Genomic DNA, 20,350 nt, shown 5'->3' with positions numbered 1-20,350 from the left:
AGTTGAAACATCTCCTGGCATAAATTCCCATGCAAAATGTTTTATGGCAGTTTTAACTTAAAATACCCTTCAACCAAACAGAAAAATGACCACTAAAATCAAAATGCCTAGTGCTAATGTGGTGGTGTTTAAATTATACCAAACAATTCCTTAATCAAAGAGAGTATTGAACAGTGAATGAATCTTCTAAATGGCAAAACGTTTTGGTCAAACATGATCCTTAATTTTTCGTTTTTGTTTAAGAAAGTGGTCCCTTATGTTCCCTATTAATGAGCCTTTCAGTTGAAAAAATTATTGCTGCCAACATTTTTTTTTTTAATTTTTGAGAATGAGCAAATTTAATATCAAAACATAGAAGTTCTAGTCATCTATCTAGGTTTGTGTAGTGGAATTTAAATGCAACCTGACTTTGTTAACCATCCGTAGGTTTGTGTAGGGGAAATTAAATGTCCCACTTGATCCGAATAGGGATTTTTTTTTTCCTTTTATATTTTTCAATGTGGAGATTTGTGTGATGCATGGATATGCATTGCATGTAGCAATTTCAAATAATAGTGATAGTAACTTTATTATTCTTATTAGAATTTATGTAACAAAAATACAAGTAGGAGAAGTATGGCCTACTAGTTGCTTTATATAAACTTGGATTTAAATTTTCTAACTTGCAATCTATATCTATCTATGTTTTCAATTTGCAGTTGAATTGATAGCCTGATTAATTGAATTCTCCTATTTCTCATTGGCTACCATGTTCGATCAACTATTCAGCTCTTTGTGTTCTTCCCACCGATACTGAGACCCAAACACATTTGATCTGTGTTTTCTGCGAACCACGTTCTAGTGTTTGTAGATTTAATAGACCTTCTGCAATTTCTTTATTTCCATATACACCATCTAGAAGCCCAATTCATCACATGGCCACTTCCATCTCACCACACTTGCAATATATTACAGCTACTCTACATCAGGAAGAATCCCACAAAATGATATCAACCACCATAGAGGCCATATGAATAAATGATCCTATAGCAATGGAAGCTTATGCACGTGTTGCCACCTTCAACTATGTTGGTTGCTAGTTTGCTTCAGCACCGTACAAAAAACCAACAAGTCACAAAAATAGGGGGTGTTCAACTTCAAGAATGGGTTCACTCATTGATGTGGTGTTTCTTGCTTTAAATTGGAATTGTTTGGCTCTAAGACTGCCTTTGGAAACAATGTAAATATGTAAAGTATAAAACGATTCATATAAATTGCAAAATTGTGTTAGTTTTGTATTGATAAATTTACTCTTTACCAAATAGACATTTAGTTATAATGCATGTAAACACGAATTCCAATAAAATATATGTTTTTTTTTTATCAAAAGACCATTTAAATGCAAATTTACTTCTTTTTTATTGATGTACTTTTATATTTTATTATCAATGTAAATATGCATTGATCTATCATTTGTCAATGCAAAAATATAATATTGTCAAACACAGGCAAAAGTGAACCAGAGTGAAAATTTATCCTGAACCAGGATTTCCACTCCATTTGCATCGTTTCCAAATGCAACTTAAGGGGTGGATTTAATCACTGTTGAATTGCTAGACTTTTATAGTGGACGATATTTCCACATTTCCTATTGACTACATATGTTCTTTGAAGTTTTGAACTGTTTGTTGACCAATAATCTCTGTCTGTAATCTGCTAAGGGCGAACGTTGCCTGATTTCTCGAGTTGGAGAAGTTTCAGGAATAGGAAGTGAAACATGGAGAGGAGCAATAAAAGGGTAAAGTTATTCAGTTACACACCTTACGGGTAAAAGTGGCATTTAAAAAACAAATGCAAGATGTCAACATTTTCCATCAGGCTAAATAATGGAAGGGAGGTAAATATCTATCTATTTAAAACTATAGAGGCTTTTTGGTTTTAATACAGGCAAGTTTTTCATGATTGTAGGAAAACCTAGGGGAGGTTTTTATATTTTATCCTAGAATTAATTGACGTAGATTGAAACAACCACGTAAGTCATTAGACGAGTGAATAAATAGATTTTTTCTTTTTTGAAAGAAAAGCCCGTATGCTAATTCATTGCAGCAAATCACTCATAAGTACAGGCTTGAGAAATTCAGGAGGTATAGACCAAGTCAAAGATGGAGAGATATTACTACACCCCATTTTAGCTAAAATATGGGTCACACAATTACCTGTACGAGGGATAAATTAAGGAGACAAGAGACGAAGTAAAAAAGTACAAAAGTTCCTTGCAAACTGTGAGGATGACATGCAACTGTCAAAGAGCCTCAACGAGAGGGTCCGACAAGGAAAGTACAATCTTGTGTGTAAGTCTTTTGCCATCTGTAAATCCACTCTAAATGCTTTGACCTGTATAATCTCGGAGTCAGCGAGTGTAAGACAAATAGAGCATGCAAAAAATAAGAGAGACATGGTGGTTTCGCATTATAATACCAATACCAGAATTTTGATTCCCAACTGCTCCATCAACATTAATTTTAATGATATGTTGAGGAGGTACATGCTAATTAGACTTGTTCATAGGTCAGGTTAGAGTTTAGTTTTTATCAAAATTTTAATGGGTTCGGCCTAAAGCCTGAACCCAAAATAGTATAAAGTTGAGCTCAAAGCCCGGCCCGTAAACATGTCTAATGTCAATAAAAGGAAGTGGAGTGTTGCTGAACAATGGGTTGGAGAGATAATTTGCTATGCTCTTTTTTAAAATGTGTCAATTTAGAAATTTGAGCTTGGGCAGCCGCTAGTACCGAAAGGGGATTAAAAGAAACCTGTTACATAACCAATCTACACCGAGCTTTCCAACAATGCCACATGATTATCGATCATTGACCGGCTGATCGCAGAGTATGTGACGAGTAACTAATTTGTCATTTGTATTGGACATGTTTTGTCGCAGTTCAAGTGCAAGTATCCGATGAGGATCAAAACAACTGGAAATGATGATATCTTTATTCCATGTCTTATTATCAAAGTCAATAAGTACAACCACTTCACTATTAACATATTTAGCATAGGGGTGGATTTGAGATGAGCCGACCTGAATATTTAGTTATTTGAGTTCGACTCGTAGGAATAGTATTATGCTTGAGATTGAGTTCGAGCTCAGTTCGGTTTATAGCTCGCAAGTTCGAACTCGGCTCGACTCGAGTTCGATATAAGTCAAGTTTTTTTTGAAAAATAAAAATTGTATGTAAAATTATTTTTTTATTTTTTAGATAAAAATTTAAGAATTATAAAAAATATTTACTATTATATATATGTATGTATGCATGCATGTATATGTGTATATATATGATTTATTTATTACTAGGCTTGCGAGCCTCATGAGTTGAGCTTCGTTGGGCTCGAACTTGGCTTGATTAGCAAACGAGCCTATATTTTGGGCTTGAAGCTCGATTTATACTGAGTTGAACTGAGATTTTCACGAGCCAAACTCGAATAGCTCATGAAAGGCTTGGCTTGTGGCCACCCATAATTTAGCATATAGAACCCAGTAGTAGCATAAAGAGCCAAGGATCACCATATATATTTGTTTCCCAACCATTCACAATCAATTTTTTTGCACCTTTCATTGGATATGTCATGCATGGACTTTAACATACTTTGCCAAATATGGGAGTCAAAATTATTTTTCTAATAATTCCAAAATCTATGTGAGTAATTCAGATACTTGGCTCATAAAATTTGTACCCATAGTGTACCAAGTTCAGTTAGGAAGCGCTAGGGGTGGCCATGAGCTGAGCTCTTTACAAGCTACTCGAGTTCGGCTCATGAAAAGCTCAACTCAGCTTGGTTTCAACCGAGCTTCGAGTCGAGCTTGAACCTAATATAGCTCGGCTTGTGAGGCTCGCGAGCCGAGCTCGAATAGATACATATATAATAATAATAATATTATTATTTTATATTTTATTTTTATATATAATAGTAACTAATTGTTATAATTTTTTATTTTTAAATATCAAATAAAATATATTTTATATATAATTTTTTATTTTTATAAAATATTTTCTTTTCAAGTTGAGCTCGAACTTACGAGTTTTTGACTCGATCCGAGCTCGAGCTCAAGATTCTAGCTCGAACCGAGCTTGAGCTTAAGCCTTGTACTATTTTGGTGAGCCGAGTTCGACCCTCATACTATTTGGCTCGGCTTGAATCCATCCTAGGAAACGCAAAGAAAGTTTCATCATCAAAGCTCTATTTCTAAAGAAAACATCATGAATTCCTAGGCCTCCAAACTCCTTACTCACCAAGAATTTATTCCAACTTCAAAGGTGGATATGAGGTTTTCCTGATTTATATATATTCCCACCAAAAGTCTCTTGCCACCAAATTAGTTTGGTTACAAATAGTTTTTGGCAAATGTTGGGTGGGCATGAAATAATTGGGAATGGAGGTAAGGGTGCTTTTAACTAATATTTCCCGTCCAGGATGAGAGAGAAAATTAGTCTTCCAAAATTCCAAATGGTAGTTCTGCTACTCGGTAATAATAGAAGAGGGCCAAGGTAGAGCTCCTCATCTGTCATAAGTGACACCCCTAATAAATAAGACAGGTGTGTTCGTGTTATGTGAAGCATGTTGCGGTTGAAATACATGGACAATTTAGATAAATTAATCTCTTGACCTAAGAACTCCCCAAATTGTGGGTCAGGATGGTCCGCATCTACAACACTTCATTTTTAGTTGCTCTCCCAAACAATAAAATGTCATAGCAAAAAGTAAGTGATTTACTTTTGGGCAGTTTCTAGAGATCTTGAAACCACATAGATATCAACCTTCTAATTTACTTTGAAGCATATGGGAGAAAATGTGTAATGAGAGAACCCAATATGCTTTTTTAGCTAAAATGCTATTATTTTGGCCACTATCTTGTAAGAAACATTTGTTAAGCCTAGGTCAGAGATCATTCACAATTTCAATGTCTTCTTTTTTGGGATCAAGACAAGAGTAGGATTATTTACCTTAGCAGTAGTTTCCGGAGAAACGAAAACCTGTTGCACGAAACCTACCAAATCAGAACCAACCTAAAGAGTGTGCCCATCTCACCCAAGTGCATTAAAAGGACTAATAGAGAATAAAGCATGATTGACTTCATCCATTATTGGTATAAAGCAAAAGCATGTGGTTCATCTCATCTGTTATCTGATTTCAATCGAAATTATCAAAATTAGATTGCCTTGAAGTGAACGGGTCAATGTAAAAATCCCGAATAATGGTAGGGATTTCTGTTTCATCCAAAGTCCAATGAGCCAAGACACTACATTTGTGTAGCGTCTATTAGATGCAGCAATATGGAAGAAATGGGTTTATCTATCTCCTTCTTTTAACTAATCTATATGGGCTTTCCTATAATTCTAAAAGTTGATCCAACTCTTGTCAACTTTGTTTGATTCGTCTCTAACGGTACATCGAGCAACAACAATCGTGTATTGATAACATCTCCTAATCATAAGTACGGGTGATATTTCCATGTGGGGTGCCAGTGGGACGCGCCTTAATTTTCAGTAAGCACCACGCCACCACGCACGCCCCTAAAGTCATCGACTCATAAGTCATCTAAACTCTTTACTAGTTAAAAACTTAACTCACAAAGAAAAAGCAGACCGAAAACTGTAGCTTGCGACTCAGACCTCCAATTGAAATATGCCACGTCACTCTGATTTCCTGTAAAGAGCTTCACACAAGACCAGAATACCAGAGAGGGGAGAGAGAGAGAGAGAGAGAGAGAGAGAGAGAGAGAGAGATTGCTTCTGCAATCGGAAGACAGAAACCTCTTTCTCCCTTCATGAGTCAATGAATCTCCGTCTGTACGGAGTCAAACCCTAAAGCGCTCCTTCCGTGCCCTGTTCGTGACCGTTTTCCGACCACCGAAATTACGGTTACCGGAATCTGACGCATCATAGCTGACTGACTTCCATGGTTCGAGTCTCAGAACCCTAAAGAGGCCTCCTTTTTTCTATCTTGCTATCTCAACAGAAAATACTGAGAAAGGGATATAGAGAGATAGAAGCATGTACGTGGTTCCGCCTCCTCCTCAGGTCTCTGATGCGAGCATTGGCGCTGCAGGCGCCGGCGGGCCGCCGCCGCCGAGGACTTACCAAACCTGGAAAGGCAGCAATGTAAGTGGAGGTTTTCTTTTCTCTGCTTTTATTCCCTCGTATATATTTTGACTTTTCACTTCCAGCTGCATATTAGATTTTCAGGAGACAAAAGTAGGGCTTATTATTATTATTATTATCGGTAGATTAGTTGCTGAACTACCTGATCCCATATAGTTGGGACAAGGCTTAGATGATGATGATGATGAAATTAGTTGCTGAACTGAGATTAGACTTCGGAGTTTAGGGTGATGAGGATTCTAAGATCTGATCATATGGGCAGCCTAACCTTTTGTTTGTTTTTCCTCTGTGTTGTAAAACATAGTAAAAGAAATCCTCTTTTCACGGATGTTTCTCTCTGTTTTACCTGGTTCCCATTCAGTTTTAGAATTGTTGAAAATTTTGGATATTGATGGTTGCAAAATGTATGAAGAATGGATGAGAGTAAGTGGTCAAACGTAAGATTTCAGAGATACAGCTTGATTACAGCTTTCAAGGTTGGGCTTGTCGTTCTTTTTCTTTTGTAAAGGGTATTGTAGGTATTGTTGGCCCATTCTTAAAGCAATAAACAGTACACTTGTCAACAGGGAAATGCTTATTGATAAAAAAAAATACAGGAATTGCTTTAAACTCACAGCAGACTAAGGAATTGATGAAAGGTCTCCTTTTAGTGTTTCTTTTGTAGTTAACACTTTGTAATAGCGGGAATTTCCATTGGGGATGTAATAGACTTGGAACAGAAACAAATGTACCTTTTGTAATGAAGGTTTGAATACTCATCTAATATTTCAAAAGAAACAAGAAAACAAAACCTCATATTCAAGAAGATACATCTTTTACAAGTATTAAGCCTGGAAATAAATGCTGAGATTAAGTAAAAGGGGTATACAATGACCTAGTGGCCTTATATGGGAGCTAGTCTAGTAGGTTGTAAACTATTTCTCTCTAAAAAGTAAAAGCTAGGGATGCAATTTCGATTGGGCTGACCCAAATCCAGTCTAATACAAACCAAAGAAAAGGGTAAGGTTTCATTTAAAATTGGGTTAATGTTCTGTTGGAAAATGGCAATCCAATTTGAAATAAGAATGGGTGAGGTCAGGTTAGAAAATCCCAATCTGAGTTGAAACGAGATTGAGGTTGGGATGAAGCCTTAGGTGATCCAACAATCCAATCCTGATGTGTTGTACTTGTAGGTGTTTTTTTCTTTAAATATATCAATATATTTGTGAATATAAGTATGAATGAGGGAAGGAGAAAGGGGATAGGGTGTTTTGTGTAGAATATATATTATGGTGAGTTTTTTCATGTAGTGGCCAGTGGCAAGAGGGAGAAAAGGCTTTTGATTGAAGGTTTGGAATAGCCATGCATAAGCGGGGATCAAAATGAGATGCTCGTGGAAAGATTTAGTGAGGATGAAATCAAAGCAATGGTCTTTTCAATGGATAGATCAAAAGCCCTAGGCCCAAAAGGGTTCTCTATGACTTTTTACTAAGATTGTTGGGGGATACCAAAGGATGATCGTTTGGAGGTTTTTTGAGAAATTCTACGAGATGGGAATAGTCAATCCACAATTAAATACAACTTTCTTGGCTTTGATTCCGAAGAAATCTAAGGCTGGTCATCGTAAGGATTTCAAACCCATAAGCCTTGTGACTAGCGGTTATAAGATCATAGCCAAGGTGCTATCTTAGAGGCCGAAAAGGTATTCCCCTACATTACCACTTCCACACAAGGAGCTTTTGTGCAGGACAGACAAATTACAAATCAGATTCTGATAGCAAATGCGTGTGTGGAAGAGATGAAGAGGTCAAGGAAGAAATGGTTAATAAGCAAATTGGACATTGAGAGAAAGCCTATGACCTGGTGGATTGGTCTTTTCTAGTGGAAGTAACGAGAAATTGCAAGTTTGGATGTAGATGGTGTAGATGGATTTTAGAGTGCCTTCAAACATGTAATTATTCAGTGTTGGTGAATGGGGTAGTGAATGTAGAGGACTCAAGTAGGGGGATCCTTTGTCAGCATTTTTGTTAATTTTAATAGTGATATGTTTAGCAAATTAAATTTGAGGGTAGATAGAATGGAATTAATTAGAGGATGGAGCATAGGTAAGGAAAATGTTGTTATTTACCCATTTGCAATTTGCTGATGATATTATCTTGTATTGCAAATGGGATGGTCACAATAGATTAGAAACTTAAGGTTGAATATTGAATTGTTTGATAGTTTGTCAAATTTGATGATCAACTTTGAAATAAGTGGAGTGGTGGGGTGAACATAGACAAAAGGGAGATTGCTGATTATGCAGGTATAATGGGGTTTTTGGTTATAGATTGGCCAATGATATATCTAGTTATACCTCTAGGAGCCAACACAAGGGAGAATAGTTTTTGGAACCCAATCGGCCAATCCTAGAAAGAAAAAGGTTTTCTAAATGCCTTTGATGATAAAAAAAGGTTTTCTAAATGCCTTGTTGTTGGGAGAGGAATTATATATCTGTAGGAAGCAAATCACCTTAATTAAATCCTCCTTAGCTATCCTTCCATTGTATTACTTGTTTGTGTTTAGAATTTTGTAGGGAGTGGCTAAGAAGATTGAAAAATAACGAGAGATTTCTTGTGGGAATGGGGGAGGGTAAGAAGGATTGCTTGGTGAAGTGGGAACTAGTGTGTAGAAGTAAAAGGCAAGGTAGGATAAGTTTAGGGAGAATGGGTGAAAAGAACAAGGCTTTACTTGGGAAGTGGTTGTGGAGATTTCCTAGGGATGGAGACAAGCTTTGGAATAGGGTAGATGCTAGCATTCATGGTCTGAGGGACAATGGCTGGAAATGATCTTGTTGCTCAAATGCTGGAAAGCAATACATGGTATCTTACCTTCTTTCCTCACTGGAAATGATCTTGTTGCTTGAGGATACCATGTGTTGCCCTCAGACCCTATTTGCTAATGTTGTTCATTCAAGCATCCTAATAAAATATTAAAATTATAAAACCTTTTTTTTTTGTGTAGGGATTACGAATTTAAGACCCTGACATGGACTTGTTTGGGCTTACCTCAAGGGGCTTGGTTGGGGGTCCAGGGGTGGAGTCCCCAGCCCAGCCGCTAGGTTCAAAACGGAACAAAAAAACACAAACAATAAAAAAAGCACATGCCTTTTGAAAGTACTGCTCCTGGAGTCTAGGTGAGCACATACCTGAAAATGCATGGTGTGCCTTTTAAATCACTGCTTGAGATATCCTTCTAAAAATACATCCTATATCATAGAAAAGGCTAGTTTTAGACCTTGAAGAGTGCACAAAATTCTGTCCTTGGAGACTTTCCTTGACCAATTGGTCAGGAAAAGATAAGGACAATATCTCCACTGTAGTCTTTGCCTTTGTACCAAGGTGGGTTTCCAAGAGAGCATCCACCAAAGTTAAATTTTACTTTTCCATCTCCGGTAGTTATCTTTGCCATGTATTATCTACTGCGTACACAGAGAAAAAGCTGCCTCTACCTGCCATCTCCTCAATAGAATTGTAGAAGTTCATTAGGAACCATTGCCCACCCTCATGAGGGCCCTTTTTTTGGATCGGTAATCAGTAATCAATTCATTAACTTACTGAAAAAACATTACAATGTGTTTCTGATGCAAAGAAAAGTAAAAAAAAAAAAAAATCAAGCTTAACATCCCCTATTACAGATCTGCCCCAAACAGTTGATCCCTATACACCCCTTGTTTTTCCAAACAGTTATTAGATGTTTGAACATCCACATGCCTGGACTGCTATCATTCATCCAAGAGATTACCAATTTTGGGTCACCCTCAATCTTTTTTTTTTGATAGGAATGGGTTGCCCTTAATCGACTACATTGCTTTGCTAATTTCAAACCTTGGTGTGAGGCTAATATTTCTGCTCTTTCAGATTGCAGAGTCCCTACTCCAATCGGCCTAGAAAACAAAGTCATCACTTTCCTTGTAGCATCCCTAAACACCCCTCCAATTCTCGATAGACCTGGATTTTTGATGAGTTACCGCTCACCTCGGAAGCCCCTTCGAGGGTGGCTTAACCTCCTGAAACAGAAGATGGGAGGGAAAGGGGGAAAGGTAGGAAGAAGATGACACAGAGAGAGAGAGAGAGAGATGAAAGGGATATTCATTCACGCCACTTATTACATGATTAGGGCCTTATATAGCTGGCCTACATGTATGCAATCATGGAGAGAATATCTTCTGGTGGCAGTGTAACTAACTCTGGGAGGCTCTGTCGCGTGTCACGCTAGCCTCTCTGTCTTCTAGTGAAATGCTGCTCGGTGGTGGCCTGCTCCACTCCTATAGTTGGGTTCGGAGGGAGTGTTTGGGTCCCAACAATTCCTCCCCCCTTAGCATTGACCTTGCCCTCAAGGTCTAGGTTTGGAAATCTCTCATTCAGCCTAAGATAAGGTTCCCAAGTGGCATCATCTGGAGGAAGCCCAACTCATTTTACCTTGGCTTCTGGCACAACCTGACCACCTCATCGAACCCAACAGAAATCCACAATTCTGATAGGCTCTGTGTCAATGTCCCCTTCTTCAATGAATTGGGGTAAGTTGGGTGAGACAGGTGTATGATTTCCCACCGCCTTCTTAAGAAGTGAGATGTGAAACACTGGATGAAGCTTTGAGGTTGCAGGGAGGTCCAACCGATAAGCAACAAGGCCCACTCTCTCCAGAACCTTATAAGGCCCATAATACTTGGGTGCTAGCTTGTGCCAAGCTTGTCTTACTGTTGAGATCTGGCGGTAAGGTTGGAGCTTAAGGTAAACGAAGTCACCCACTTGAAATTCTAACAGGCGGTGGTGAGTGTCATAGCAGGCCTTCATTCGCTGTTGGGCTTTTGTCAAATTGGACTTAAGCAATCTAAGAATCTCGTCTCTCGCAAGTAGACGGGTCTCTACTTCTGCCACCTTGAATGACCCATATTCATAAGGTAATATGGGAGGAGGTTCTCTGCCATAAAGAGTTTTGGAGGGTGTCATTCCAGCAGCCGACTGATAAGTCGAATTGTACCAGTATTTTGCCCACGGAAGCCAGTGAGCCCATTGTCGAGGCTTTTCCCCTATGAAACATCTAAGGTAGGCTTCCAAGCAACGATTAAGAACTTCAGTCTGCCCATCAGTCTGCGGGTGATAACTCGTGGAGGGGTGCAGTTGGGTTCCTTGCAATCGAAAATATTCCTTCTAGAATGAACTCAGGAAAGCAGGCTCCCGATCTGAGACAATGGATCTTGGGGTTCCATGTAGCTTGGCGACGTCCCGGATGAAGATGTCAGCCACCATTGCTACGGTGTAAGGGTGAGGTAATGCAGAGAAATGGTTGTACTTGGTGAGACGGTCAACCACTACCATGATAACCTCCTTTCTTGCAGAACGAGGAAGACCCGTGATGAAGTCCATGGAAAGGTCTTCCCACATTTGATCTGGAATCTTGAGAGGTTGTAGAAGGCCAACGGGAGACTGTGACGAGTATTTTTGCTGTTGGCAGGTTTGGCATTTGGATGCATATTGTAATACATCCTTATGCATTCCTACCCAATGATAGTGGTTGTTGAGCCTCTTTAGCACCCTTGAGTGCCCTCCCAAGGCAGAGTCATGAAACAACCTTAGCAGTTCAGCTTTGTGGGCCGAATTCTGGGCAACAACAAACTGACCCCTAAAGAAAAGATCAGGCCCCACAACTTGGTAACCATCAACTTGTGAAGGGTCTCGCCTCCACTTATCTCTAATGACCTGCAATTGTGGATCAAACCTGGCTTCTTGTCATATAGCTTCAAACAAAGGGAAGCTGGGCTGAGAGCAGGTCAGATGGGCTAACTCTTCTACCTGTGACAAGGCATCAACTACTCTGTTTGCGGGCCCCGGTTTATATTCTACGAGGTAGTCAAAGCCCATCAGTTTACTAAGCCATTTTTGCTGCTCCGGGGTGTGCACCCTTTGCTCTGCTATGTACTTCAAACTTCGTTGGTCTATTCTAATAACAAATTGGCGTCCCAATAGGTATGCACGCCACTCTTGCACTGCCATTACCACAACCATCATTTCTTTGACATAAGTGACTTTGGTGAGCTACTGAGAGAGCCTTGCTGAAATAAGCAATGGGCTGCCCTTTTTGCATCAAGACGGCCCCTACTCCTACACCCAACGCATCACATTCTATTTCAAAGGGCTGAGAGAAGTCTGGAAGAGTGAGGACTGGAGGGCTGGAAACTACTATCTTCAAGTCTTCAAAAGCCCGTTGGGCTTTATCCGTCCAACTGAAGGAATCCTTCTTTAATAGACACGTTAGAGGGGTGGTCATAAGCCCATACCCCTTACTGAAGCGCCTATAATATCCGGTAAGCCCAAGAAAGCCCCGTAGAGCCTTTATAGGAGTGGGCTTGGGCCACTTCTGGATGGCGTCTACCTTTTCTGGGTCTGCCATGACTCGACCTGCTGCAACCACATGGCCTAAGTACTGAAATTATCCTTGTCCAAAGGAACACTTTGTCATTTTGGCATGTAATAGGTGCCCCTTTAGAGTTGTGAGGGTGAGTTTCAGATGTTCCATATGTGTGTCCCAATCCCTGCTGTACACCAGAATATCATCGAAAAACACCAGAATAAATCGCCTTAGAAATGGCCTGAAGATGTCATTCATGAGGGCCTGAAAGGTGGAGGGGGCGTTTGTGAGTCCAAAAGGCATAACCAGAAATTCGTAATGGCCCAATCACTTAGAGCGGGGCCCAGGCCACGCAACCAATGAACCCCCAAAATAATATTAGCCCTCGAGAAATCCAATGGGTGGAGATCCACCACAAAATTATGGCCCTGTATGAGGATTTTTTCCTTCTTACATACACCATTACATGACATCTGACTCCCATTAGTCACATGGATTGAAAAGAGAGGAGTGGGTTGTATGGTCATACCTAGCTGCTTAGCCAAACGACAAGTGATGAAATTCAAGGTAGAGCCACTGTCAATCAAAATCATCACGGTCCGGCCCACCAATCTTCCTTCAACGCGCATGGACTAAAGAGAGTTGAGGCCCATGAGGGTGTGTAAGGAGATCTCGGCCTCGTCAGGTTTTGGTCCGTCTGGAATCAGTTCACAGTCATTTAAGTGCTCTGGGTCTCTCTTCCGGCTCTTCCTCTGTCTGTAGGAGAAACACCCACTGGACCCGACATTTATGGCCCGGTCCAAGCTTATCATCACAGTTATAACAAAGGCCTTTCTCGCGTCGGGCTTGCATCTCAGCCATGAGAGACATTTGAAGGGCATAGTGGGCCGGGGCAATATGGGCTTCTGATGATCCCCAGCCAGGGCAATATGGGCTTTCCAGGGAGAAGTATTTGAAACAAGAGGTGAAACCTTCACATCTCAACCATTGTCCAAAACTCCATGAATGCTTACTATGACTTTATGCCACAAACGTTCCTTCTCTTGAGGCAAGCGCCACAGCCATTTCCCAAGTAGAGTAGTGTTCCTACTTCCTAAGCGCCAAACCTCCTAACCCTAAACCCCCTTGGCTCTTGTGTCTACACACTACCTCCCATTTCACCAAATATTCTTGAATTTCTTTTGTACCAAACATTTCCAAAGCACAGACACTTTAGTGTGTGACCATAACAGCTAACTATTTTGGTACTTAGGAGAATCAGGATGGAGGAAAATTTAATCTATTATGTATTATCTCTGTGATTGGTGCTCAAGAATTTCCAGAAAGAGGGAAAGGTGGTTCCATATCTCTGTTATGTAATAGTAAGATGTGAATAGGTATTTGGCATTTTCTCCAGTCTTCATGCAAAGGAGATACACTTGAGGGAAGAGGCTCCATGCCCTCTGTCTGTGTTTGAGCATCTCACCAATGTCAGTTATCTTCAGCTTCTCAGTTCCCAGCAAAAAAAGCTTAATACTTGGAGGCTTAAGACCATCTCATGGTACTCTATACGAAAAAAAATGAGGGGCTGAGGGGGGATAAACTTAATCTTCAAAAGAAAAAAAAGGACAATTGGAGAACTCCTGTAGGATCAATAGAACATAACCTTTAGTCAGAATCCTTGCTTATGTGAAAAATAGACATTTTAGGTATTCTAAGAGTAATAACTTTCTCACATTTTACTAAAACCAAAATTGCACGGAAGGGCCACAGTAGATAAAGAGACTACCTCTTTGATAGGATTTTTTTTTTTTTTTCAAAGATAGTTGCAAAACAATCTGAAAAGCAGAGAGAGGTCTATTTTTTTTTTTTTTGATGAATAAATAAGTTTATTGATTCATAAGCAAATTAGAGTGAGTTCATACATCATCCCAACGAGAGGCGCGAGCTGCAGCTCCTCCTTGAAACTTACAAGTAAACTAGGAAAGAAAAACAAGAATCACAACTGAGCCCAAAATAATTCTTCCCTATTTACCCCTTGCTTAGCTAATACATCTGACAAGGTATTTGCTGATCTCCCCACCCACTGTACAGTGACCAACATATTCCTTGTCAACCAACTAAATTTCTTCATTTTATTCTTGTATCGCCACATAGCCTCTTCAGAATTTTTCAACCAACCCACCACCACTTTGGAATCCCCCTCGATTATTAGGTGTTGTACCCCCAGCTGGTTTGCAAATTGGACCCCTTGTACAACAGCTAAAAGTACTGCCCTGATGGAATTCCCAATTCCCAAGGGACCTGAGTAGAGCAACAAAATCTCTCCCTTCTCATTTCTCAAAGCACCCCCCACTCCGGATAATCCTGGATTACCCATGCTGCTTCCATCAAAGTTCAACTTTATTGAGCCTTCGGGTGGAGGAGACTAGCTTGTAATTGATTTGTCCTTTAGAGATGAACACCTTGCTACTGCTGACCAATTTCTCCAAATGTCATTAAAGGAGAATTGACATTTGTAAGTGATGTTACCCAGTAAACAGATATCAGTTTTAGACATTCTAGTCAGTGTAAAGCCTATACTTGCTTTGAATTATTGAATGCCAAAGGGATAAAGGGATTGATTTCAATGGACAATATCGATTGCCATTTTCCTCCTCGGTCCTACCTAGCTTTAAACTATTGTGTACCTTGCTTATGCAAAAACTGGCCTAGTTTAACAGGTGATCCTTTTTGGACTTCCCTGGTTCTCAATGAATATGTATCACCTTTTCAGGGGGACAGCTTCTGTTGGTTTCTTCATGGAGACTGGTGCTTCTATGTTATGTGACTTGCGTTCATTTAAGAAACAAGCAGTTTATAATCTCCTACAAACCACTGTCTCATTGAGCCTGCTTCCTAATGTATTGGCACTTTCTTATTATATTTCTCCTTTCCTCTGACACATAAGTTGTCCTTACTTGAGATTTAACTAGAGTCTTGCCTTTTAATATTATCTAAATTGGTCATGCATTCCTTAATGAATTATGCACTGTGATGTTTCCTATGCTCATGATGGTTAGAATATTGGTTCTTAAAGTGTTAATGCCACAATTTAAAATTTAAAGACAAAATGTTGTTTAAAATTCTGAAGTTTGCATTTCTGTTCGCAATTTTTTTTTTATTGTTGTCTGTTGTGGAAAATATTCACTTTACTAGTTCATGCTATCAACAATTCACTGATGACATATATGGTTTCTGTTTTGCAGATATTTTTTCTTCAGGGGAGATTTATTTTTGGACCAGATGTGAGGTCACTGTTTCTAACTATTTTCCTTATTGCTGCTCCTGTCACAGTCTTCTGCATCTTTGTTGCCAGAAAATTGATGAGTGATTTTTCTCATGACTTGGGATTATCAACAATGGTTGTTGCTATTGCATTCACGCTATATGTGAGTTTCATCTCTTTTAATGTCTCTTAAGGCTTATACCTTTTAAAACTTTTTTTTGACATTTTATCTTTCATATTTAATTATGTGCCACAACAAATTAGTGGTTTAGCATTCATTTACCAATTCTCATAAACATAAAAGTATAAGTTGCAGATTGGACAAATGATGGCTTCACTTTGGTGTTGCTTATGTCGGTCTGCTTATTTTTCAGTCAATTGACCTAGACTTGCTAAGTATTTGAAAGACTCTAGAGACAAATGTGTTGTGCTTCTGACCCATTTAGCAAAAACAACCCATCATCCATGAAGAAAATGCTATTTTGGATATGCAAAAATAAAGTCATTCATTGATTGCAATCCATTATTTAGAAAAAAACAAACTTTGGTCTGTTGGCCATTAGAAATTACCCAAAATTGTTTATCTGCATAATATTATTTTATTTCCAAGGCCACCATGTTGGATATGCTTCTTAGGCACCGCTTGACATTTGGTAGACAATTAATGGCTCCCCACCTTACCCCCTTTGTGGAAGTTGGGACTATGAACTGCCTTGCTTGGGGAAACTATGCCTGCATTTGTTGATGAGTAGTGCCATTACTGATGTATGATAATGCATGATTTATTTATTTAGTTTTTGATCAGCAAAAATTACTTTATTAAAGTAGTTTAACTGAGATCGGTACAGTTTGATGACAACAAGCCATCCCATATATTAAAGCCCATTTACAAAGAAGCCCAAAACAATTGCTGTCTCGCAGTCCCTTGTTTAGCAAGGGAGCTTTTGCACTCCTTCTTACCCACTTGAATTCAGCATTTACATCCCTTACTATCCCTTCCACGACCCTGAAAAAACATGTTTGAGAGTCCATGGGATATTTCTGTTACTGCTTGCCCATGAGATAATTACTTTTGAATCCTCTTCCACCTCCACCTGTCTAAAACCCAGTTGCTTTGCTAGCCGTTGACCCTTCAGCCATGTCAACAATTCAGCTTCCGTAGAGTTTGGAATGCCAATTGGCCCTGAATACTAGCCAGGATTTTACCCTCCATATTTCTGATTGCACCACCATGCCAGACCCGGGTTCCCCAATGAACTTCCATCAAAGTTTAGTTTTACTTTGCTGCCTTCTGGTGATTTCCACTCCATTCATATTCTTTCTTTTTCCCTAGGGCTCCATTTGGAAGGAGTACAAATACAAATATGTAGAGCACAAAACCTTCTATTTTATATTATGTTGTATGTATTTGTACAGTATATATTTGTATTTGTACTCCTTCCAAACTGAGCCTAGAGGACAGTGCTACCTCATTAGTAACCGTCTTCTTGATTTATAATTCCATTGTTGTGCATTTGGCAATAGTAACTGTCTTCTGCAATTATATTCTGGCTATATAAATCGCAATCTCTATTACTTGCCATCTGTTTTCATTTCCTGATGAAATAGATAAAATAATTATGATCCATATGAAGTTTTTTTATCAGTAGTGATGGGTTTCATTTATTGTTCAGGATTTGATCCTTCTTTTGTTAACCTCTGGAAGAGATCCTGGTATAATACCTCGTAATGCACATCCTCCAGAGCCAGAAGGCTACGATGCGAGTGCTGAAGTTGGGGGTGGCCAAACTCCACAGTTACGTTTACCTCGTATGAAGGATGTTGTTGTTAACGGGATCACTGTGAAAATCAAGTACTGTGATACTTGCATGCTTTATAGGCCTACTCGCTGTTCACACTGCTCAATCTGCAATAACTGTGTGGAACGGTTTGATCACCATTGCCCTTGGGTTGGCCAGTGTATCGGGCTGGTAAGTGATTGCATTCTTATTAATCATATCACAGACTTCATATATCCAAATGAGTGACATTTGCATGCAAACTCTGAAATCCAAATTTTTATCTCTAAGATGATATTGGGGGGTTTGGGAATGGTTAGAGTTAGTCACGATTGGTTGTAGCCCAAATATAGGTGGGATTGGTGATGCTGACCATCATGTAGCTGAGATCCTTATTAATCTCTCTCCCTCTCTCTGCATTTGACTAAATAATACTGTCAGACGGTAGACAGTGTTACATGGATACAGACACAGGAATCAGAATCCAACATCTGGGAGTCCAACTCAGCAAGACAAAGAAACAAGGACTCACACACATCTATGGGAAAGTATAATCTATTAAAATAGTCCATACTTTGTTGAATTCCAACATTATAAGCCTATAAATATGACATTTGGTTTGTATATTAACTGTTCAATTATGTTAAACGAGCAAAGAGAAAAAGAAAAATGTTGCATAGAAGTGTCCTTAAAGAATCCATGGAGTGTCAAAGTCCAATGCATGTCTGACATGGATGCTTCATCCATTTAGGAGAGTCCATGCAACGACGATGATCAGAAGGAATGTGGAACTTGAAATTATAAAATTAGAACCCAAGTGAAAGTTGTTGCTTGATAGAAACAAGTAGGTAAGTTTTCTTGTTGAAATGGCATTATTTGAAACCTTGGCCAATTGTTTCAGATGCTATTTGCATCACAAGTCATGGACCTCATGGTCATAATTCTCATCAGAACTTGATTTGAGGATGTTTACTCCTGGTATACTTCTGAACATTATTACTGTGTTTATCTGCAGCGAAATTACCGGTTCTTCTTCATGTTTGTTTTCTCGACAACTCTTCTTTGTATATATGTCTTTGGATTCTGCTGGGTCTACATCAAGAGGATCATGGATGCTGAGAATACATCAATCTGGAAAGCAATGAGTAAGACACCTGCTTCTATTGTGCTGATAATCTACACCTTTGTTTCGGTCTGGTTCGTAGGTGGCCTCACTGTTTTCCATTTATATCTAATCAGCACAAACCAGGTAAAAGATCATCTAAGCAAATTAAAACCTTGTAGTTGTACACCAGGAACTCCAAATTAAAATTTCAGTGGCTGATGATGCCAATTGTTGTTTTTCTGTGATATGACAGACTACCTATGAGAATTTTAGATACCGATATGATCGGCGTGCTAACCCATACAACAAAGGTGTGGTGGAGAACTTCAAGGAGATATTCTGCACCAGTATTCCGCCATCCAAAAACAAATTTAGAGCAAGGGTGCCACAGGAACCTTGCTTGCCACCTCGTTCTGTGGGCGGGGGGTTTATTAGTCCAAATATGGGAAAAGCTGTTGGAGACATAGAAATGGGTAGAAAAGCTACATGGGCTGAGTCTGGGGTTGGGATAGGTGATTTTGAAGGGCCGCTTAGCAATGATGATGCTCTGGACATCAAGGATAGAGAGCTTGGTGACATATCACCAGATTTAAGCACGGCGATTCCTGCAGAGAGTATGGATAGCCGTGCTGGAACAAACAACAGGCGCTCAAGTTGGGGAAGGAAAAGTGGGAGCTGGGAAATATCACCTGAAGTTCTTGCTTTGGCAGCCGGAGTTGGTGAATCAAACCGAGTGGGAAATGACAGTCTTTGCAGTGTGACAACCAGCAGTAGACAATCTCAATCAGAACCTAGATTGTAATTGAATAAATATAAAAAATAGGGGTTTAGTGTATGGAGTGTGTTGTTTGGGCTCAAGCCTCCACCCTTAGCCGTTGGTGGTTATGCAAGTAAGCTGGGTTATAGTGGCAGCATGATAGCTAAAAACCGACATTCTCAGGTAGTTTCTAAGCTGTAAAAAGAATCATGGGAAGGTTTAAAAAATTCATGTAGTAGGTTGCTTGGAGCTGGTACTTTGTTCTTCAGAACTTGTTTCATTGCGACATCCCTCTTTCTTTCTTTCTTTCTTTCTTTTACTTTAGCGGTTGGGGTGGGTTGAGTTGAACCAATTGTATCTCTTATTTCCTATTGGAAAGGTGTGCCATTATGAGTTCTATTTACATTTTCCATCCTTTAGCATGTAATAGTTTGTTTTTTAACCAAAAAGGAATTTATTGCTAAGAGTATGTTTATAGATGATACATCAGGCTATGTTTGGTTTGAAGGAAAAGGTAGGGAAAGGAAGGGAAAAGCAGGAAAACCTATACAAGGTTTGTAAAGGTTTCCCTACCTTTCCCTTCCTTTCCCTACTTTTTCCTTCAAACCAAACACAGCCTCAATGTCTGCTTGACCAAACCACGCAGATGTGGCAAATTTATGAGCCATTAGGTTACTAGTTCTTGGTATATAGATAATATTTACAAAGTGAGAATTTGGTGAAAAGATGCAATATATTATATTATTATCTATAAGGCCTTGTTGAGACCATGATCCTTTCCCATCTTGAAGCTTGCACACCTGCTCCTTTGCATCAGAGTATTCTTCTAATATCATGATTGACTGCAGCTTGTAAGCCTAGATTTATCACCTAGAGTTCAGCACCCGAACTGTTGGTAACATTGCAAACTTTTCCAGCTGTTGCAAGACAGATTTTGAGTATTGAATTAAATGTAGC

The 20,350-nt window shown here is 39.2% G+C and overlaps 1 protein-coding gene across 1 annotated transcript; it reads left to right on the top strand.

Moving 5' to 3' along the window:
* The first annotated feature begins 5,705 nt into the window (after positions 1-5,705).
* LOC104592803 (putative protein S-acyltransferase 7) lies at positions 5,706-19,803 on the top strand. Its single transcript, XM_010252295.3, has 5 exons — positions 5,706-6,137; positions 15,734-15,916; positions 17,427-17,723; positions 18,547-18,780; positions 18,890-19,803. Exons 1-5 carry the CDS (start codon positions 6,030-6,032, stop codon positions 19,436-19,438), a joined length of 1,371 nt encoding a protein of 456 aa, XP_010250597.1. The 5' UTR covers positions 5,706-6,029; the 3' UTR covers positions 19,439-19,803.
* Positions 19,804-20,350: the final 547 nt, after the last annotated feature.

Source organism: Nelumbo nucifera, chromosome 3 (genome assembly GCF_055504915.1).
Source record: "Nelumbo nucifera cultivar China Antique chromosome 3, China Antique-T2T, whole genome shotgun sequence".
NCBI lineage: Eukaryota > Viridiplantae > Streptophyta > Magnoliopsida > Proteales > Nelumbonaceae > Nelumbo > Nelumbo nucifera.
Note: the sequence above shows the minus strand (reverse complement) of the source record. Positions and strands in the feature narration are given on the sequence as shown.

What these genes read in the sequence shown, in the direction of transcription:
- LOC104592803 (XM_010252295.3), top strand. Translation starts at nt 6,030, where the DNA reads ATGTACGTGGTTCCGCCTCCTCCTCAGGTCTCTGATGCGAGCATTGGC. An exon ending in AAACCTGGAAAGGCAGCAAT is followed by an intron (nt 6,138 to 15,733) that starts GTAAGTGGAGGT and finishes TCTGTTTTGCAG; the next exon opens with ATATTTTTTCTTCAGGGGAG. An exon ending in ATCTAATCAGCACAAACCAG is followed by an intron (nt 18,781 to 18,889) that starts GTAAAAGATCAT and finishes GTGATATGACAG; the next exon opens with ACTACCTATGAGAATTTTAG.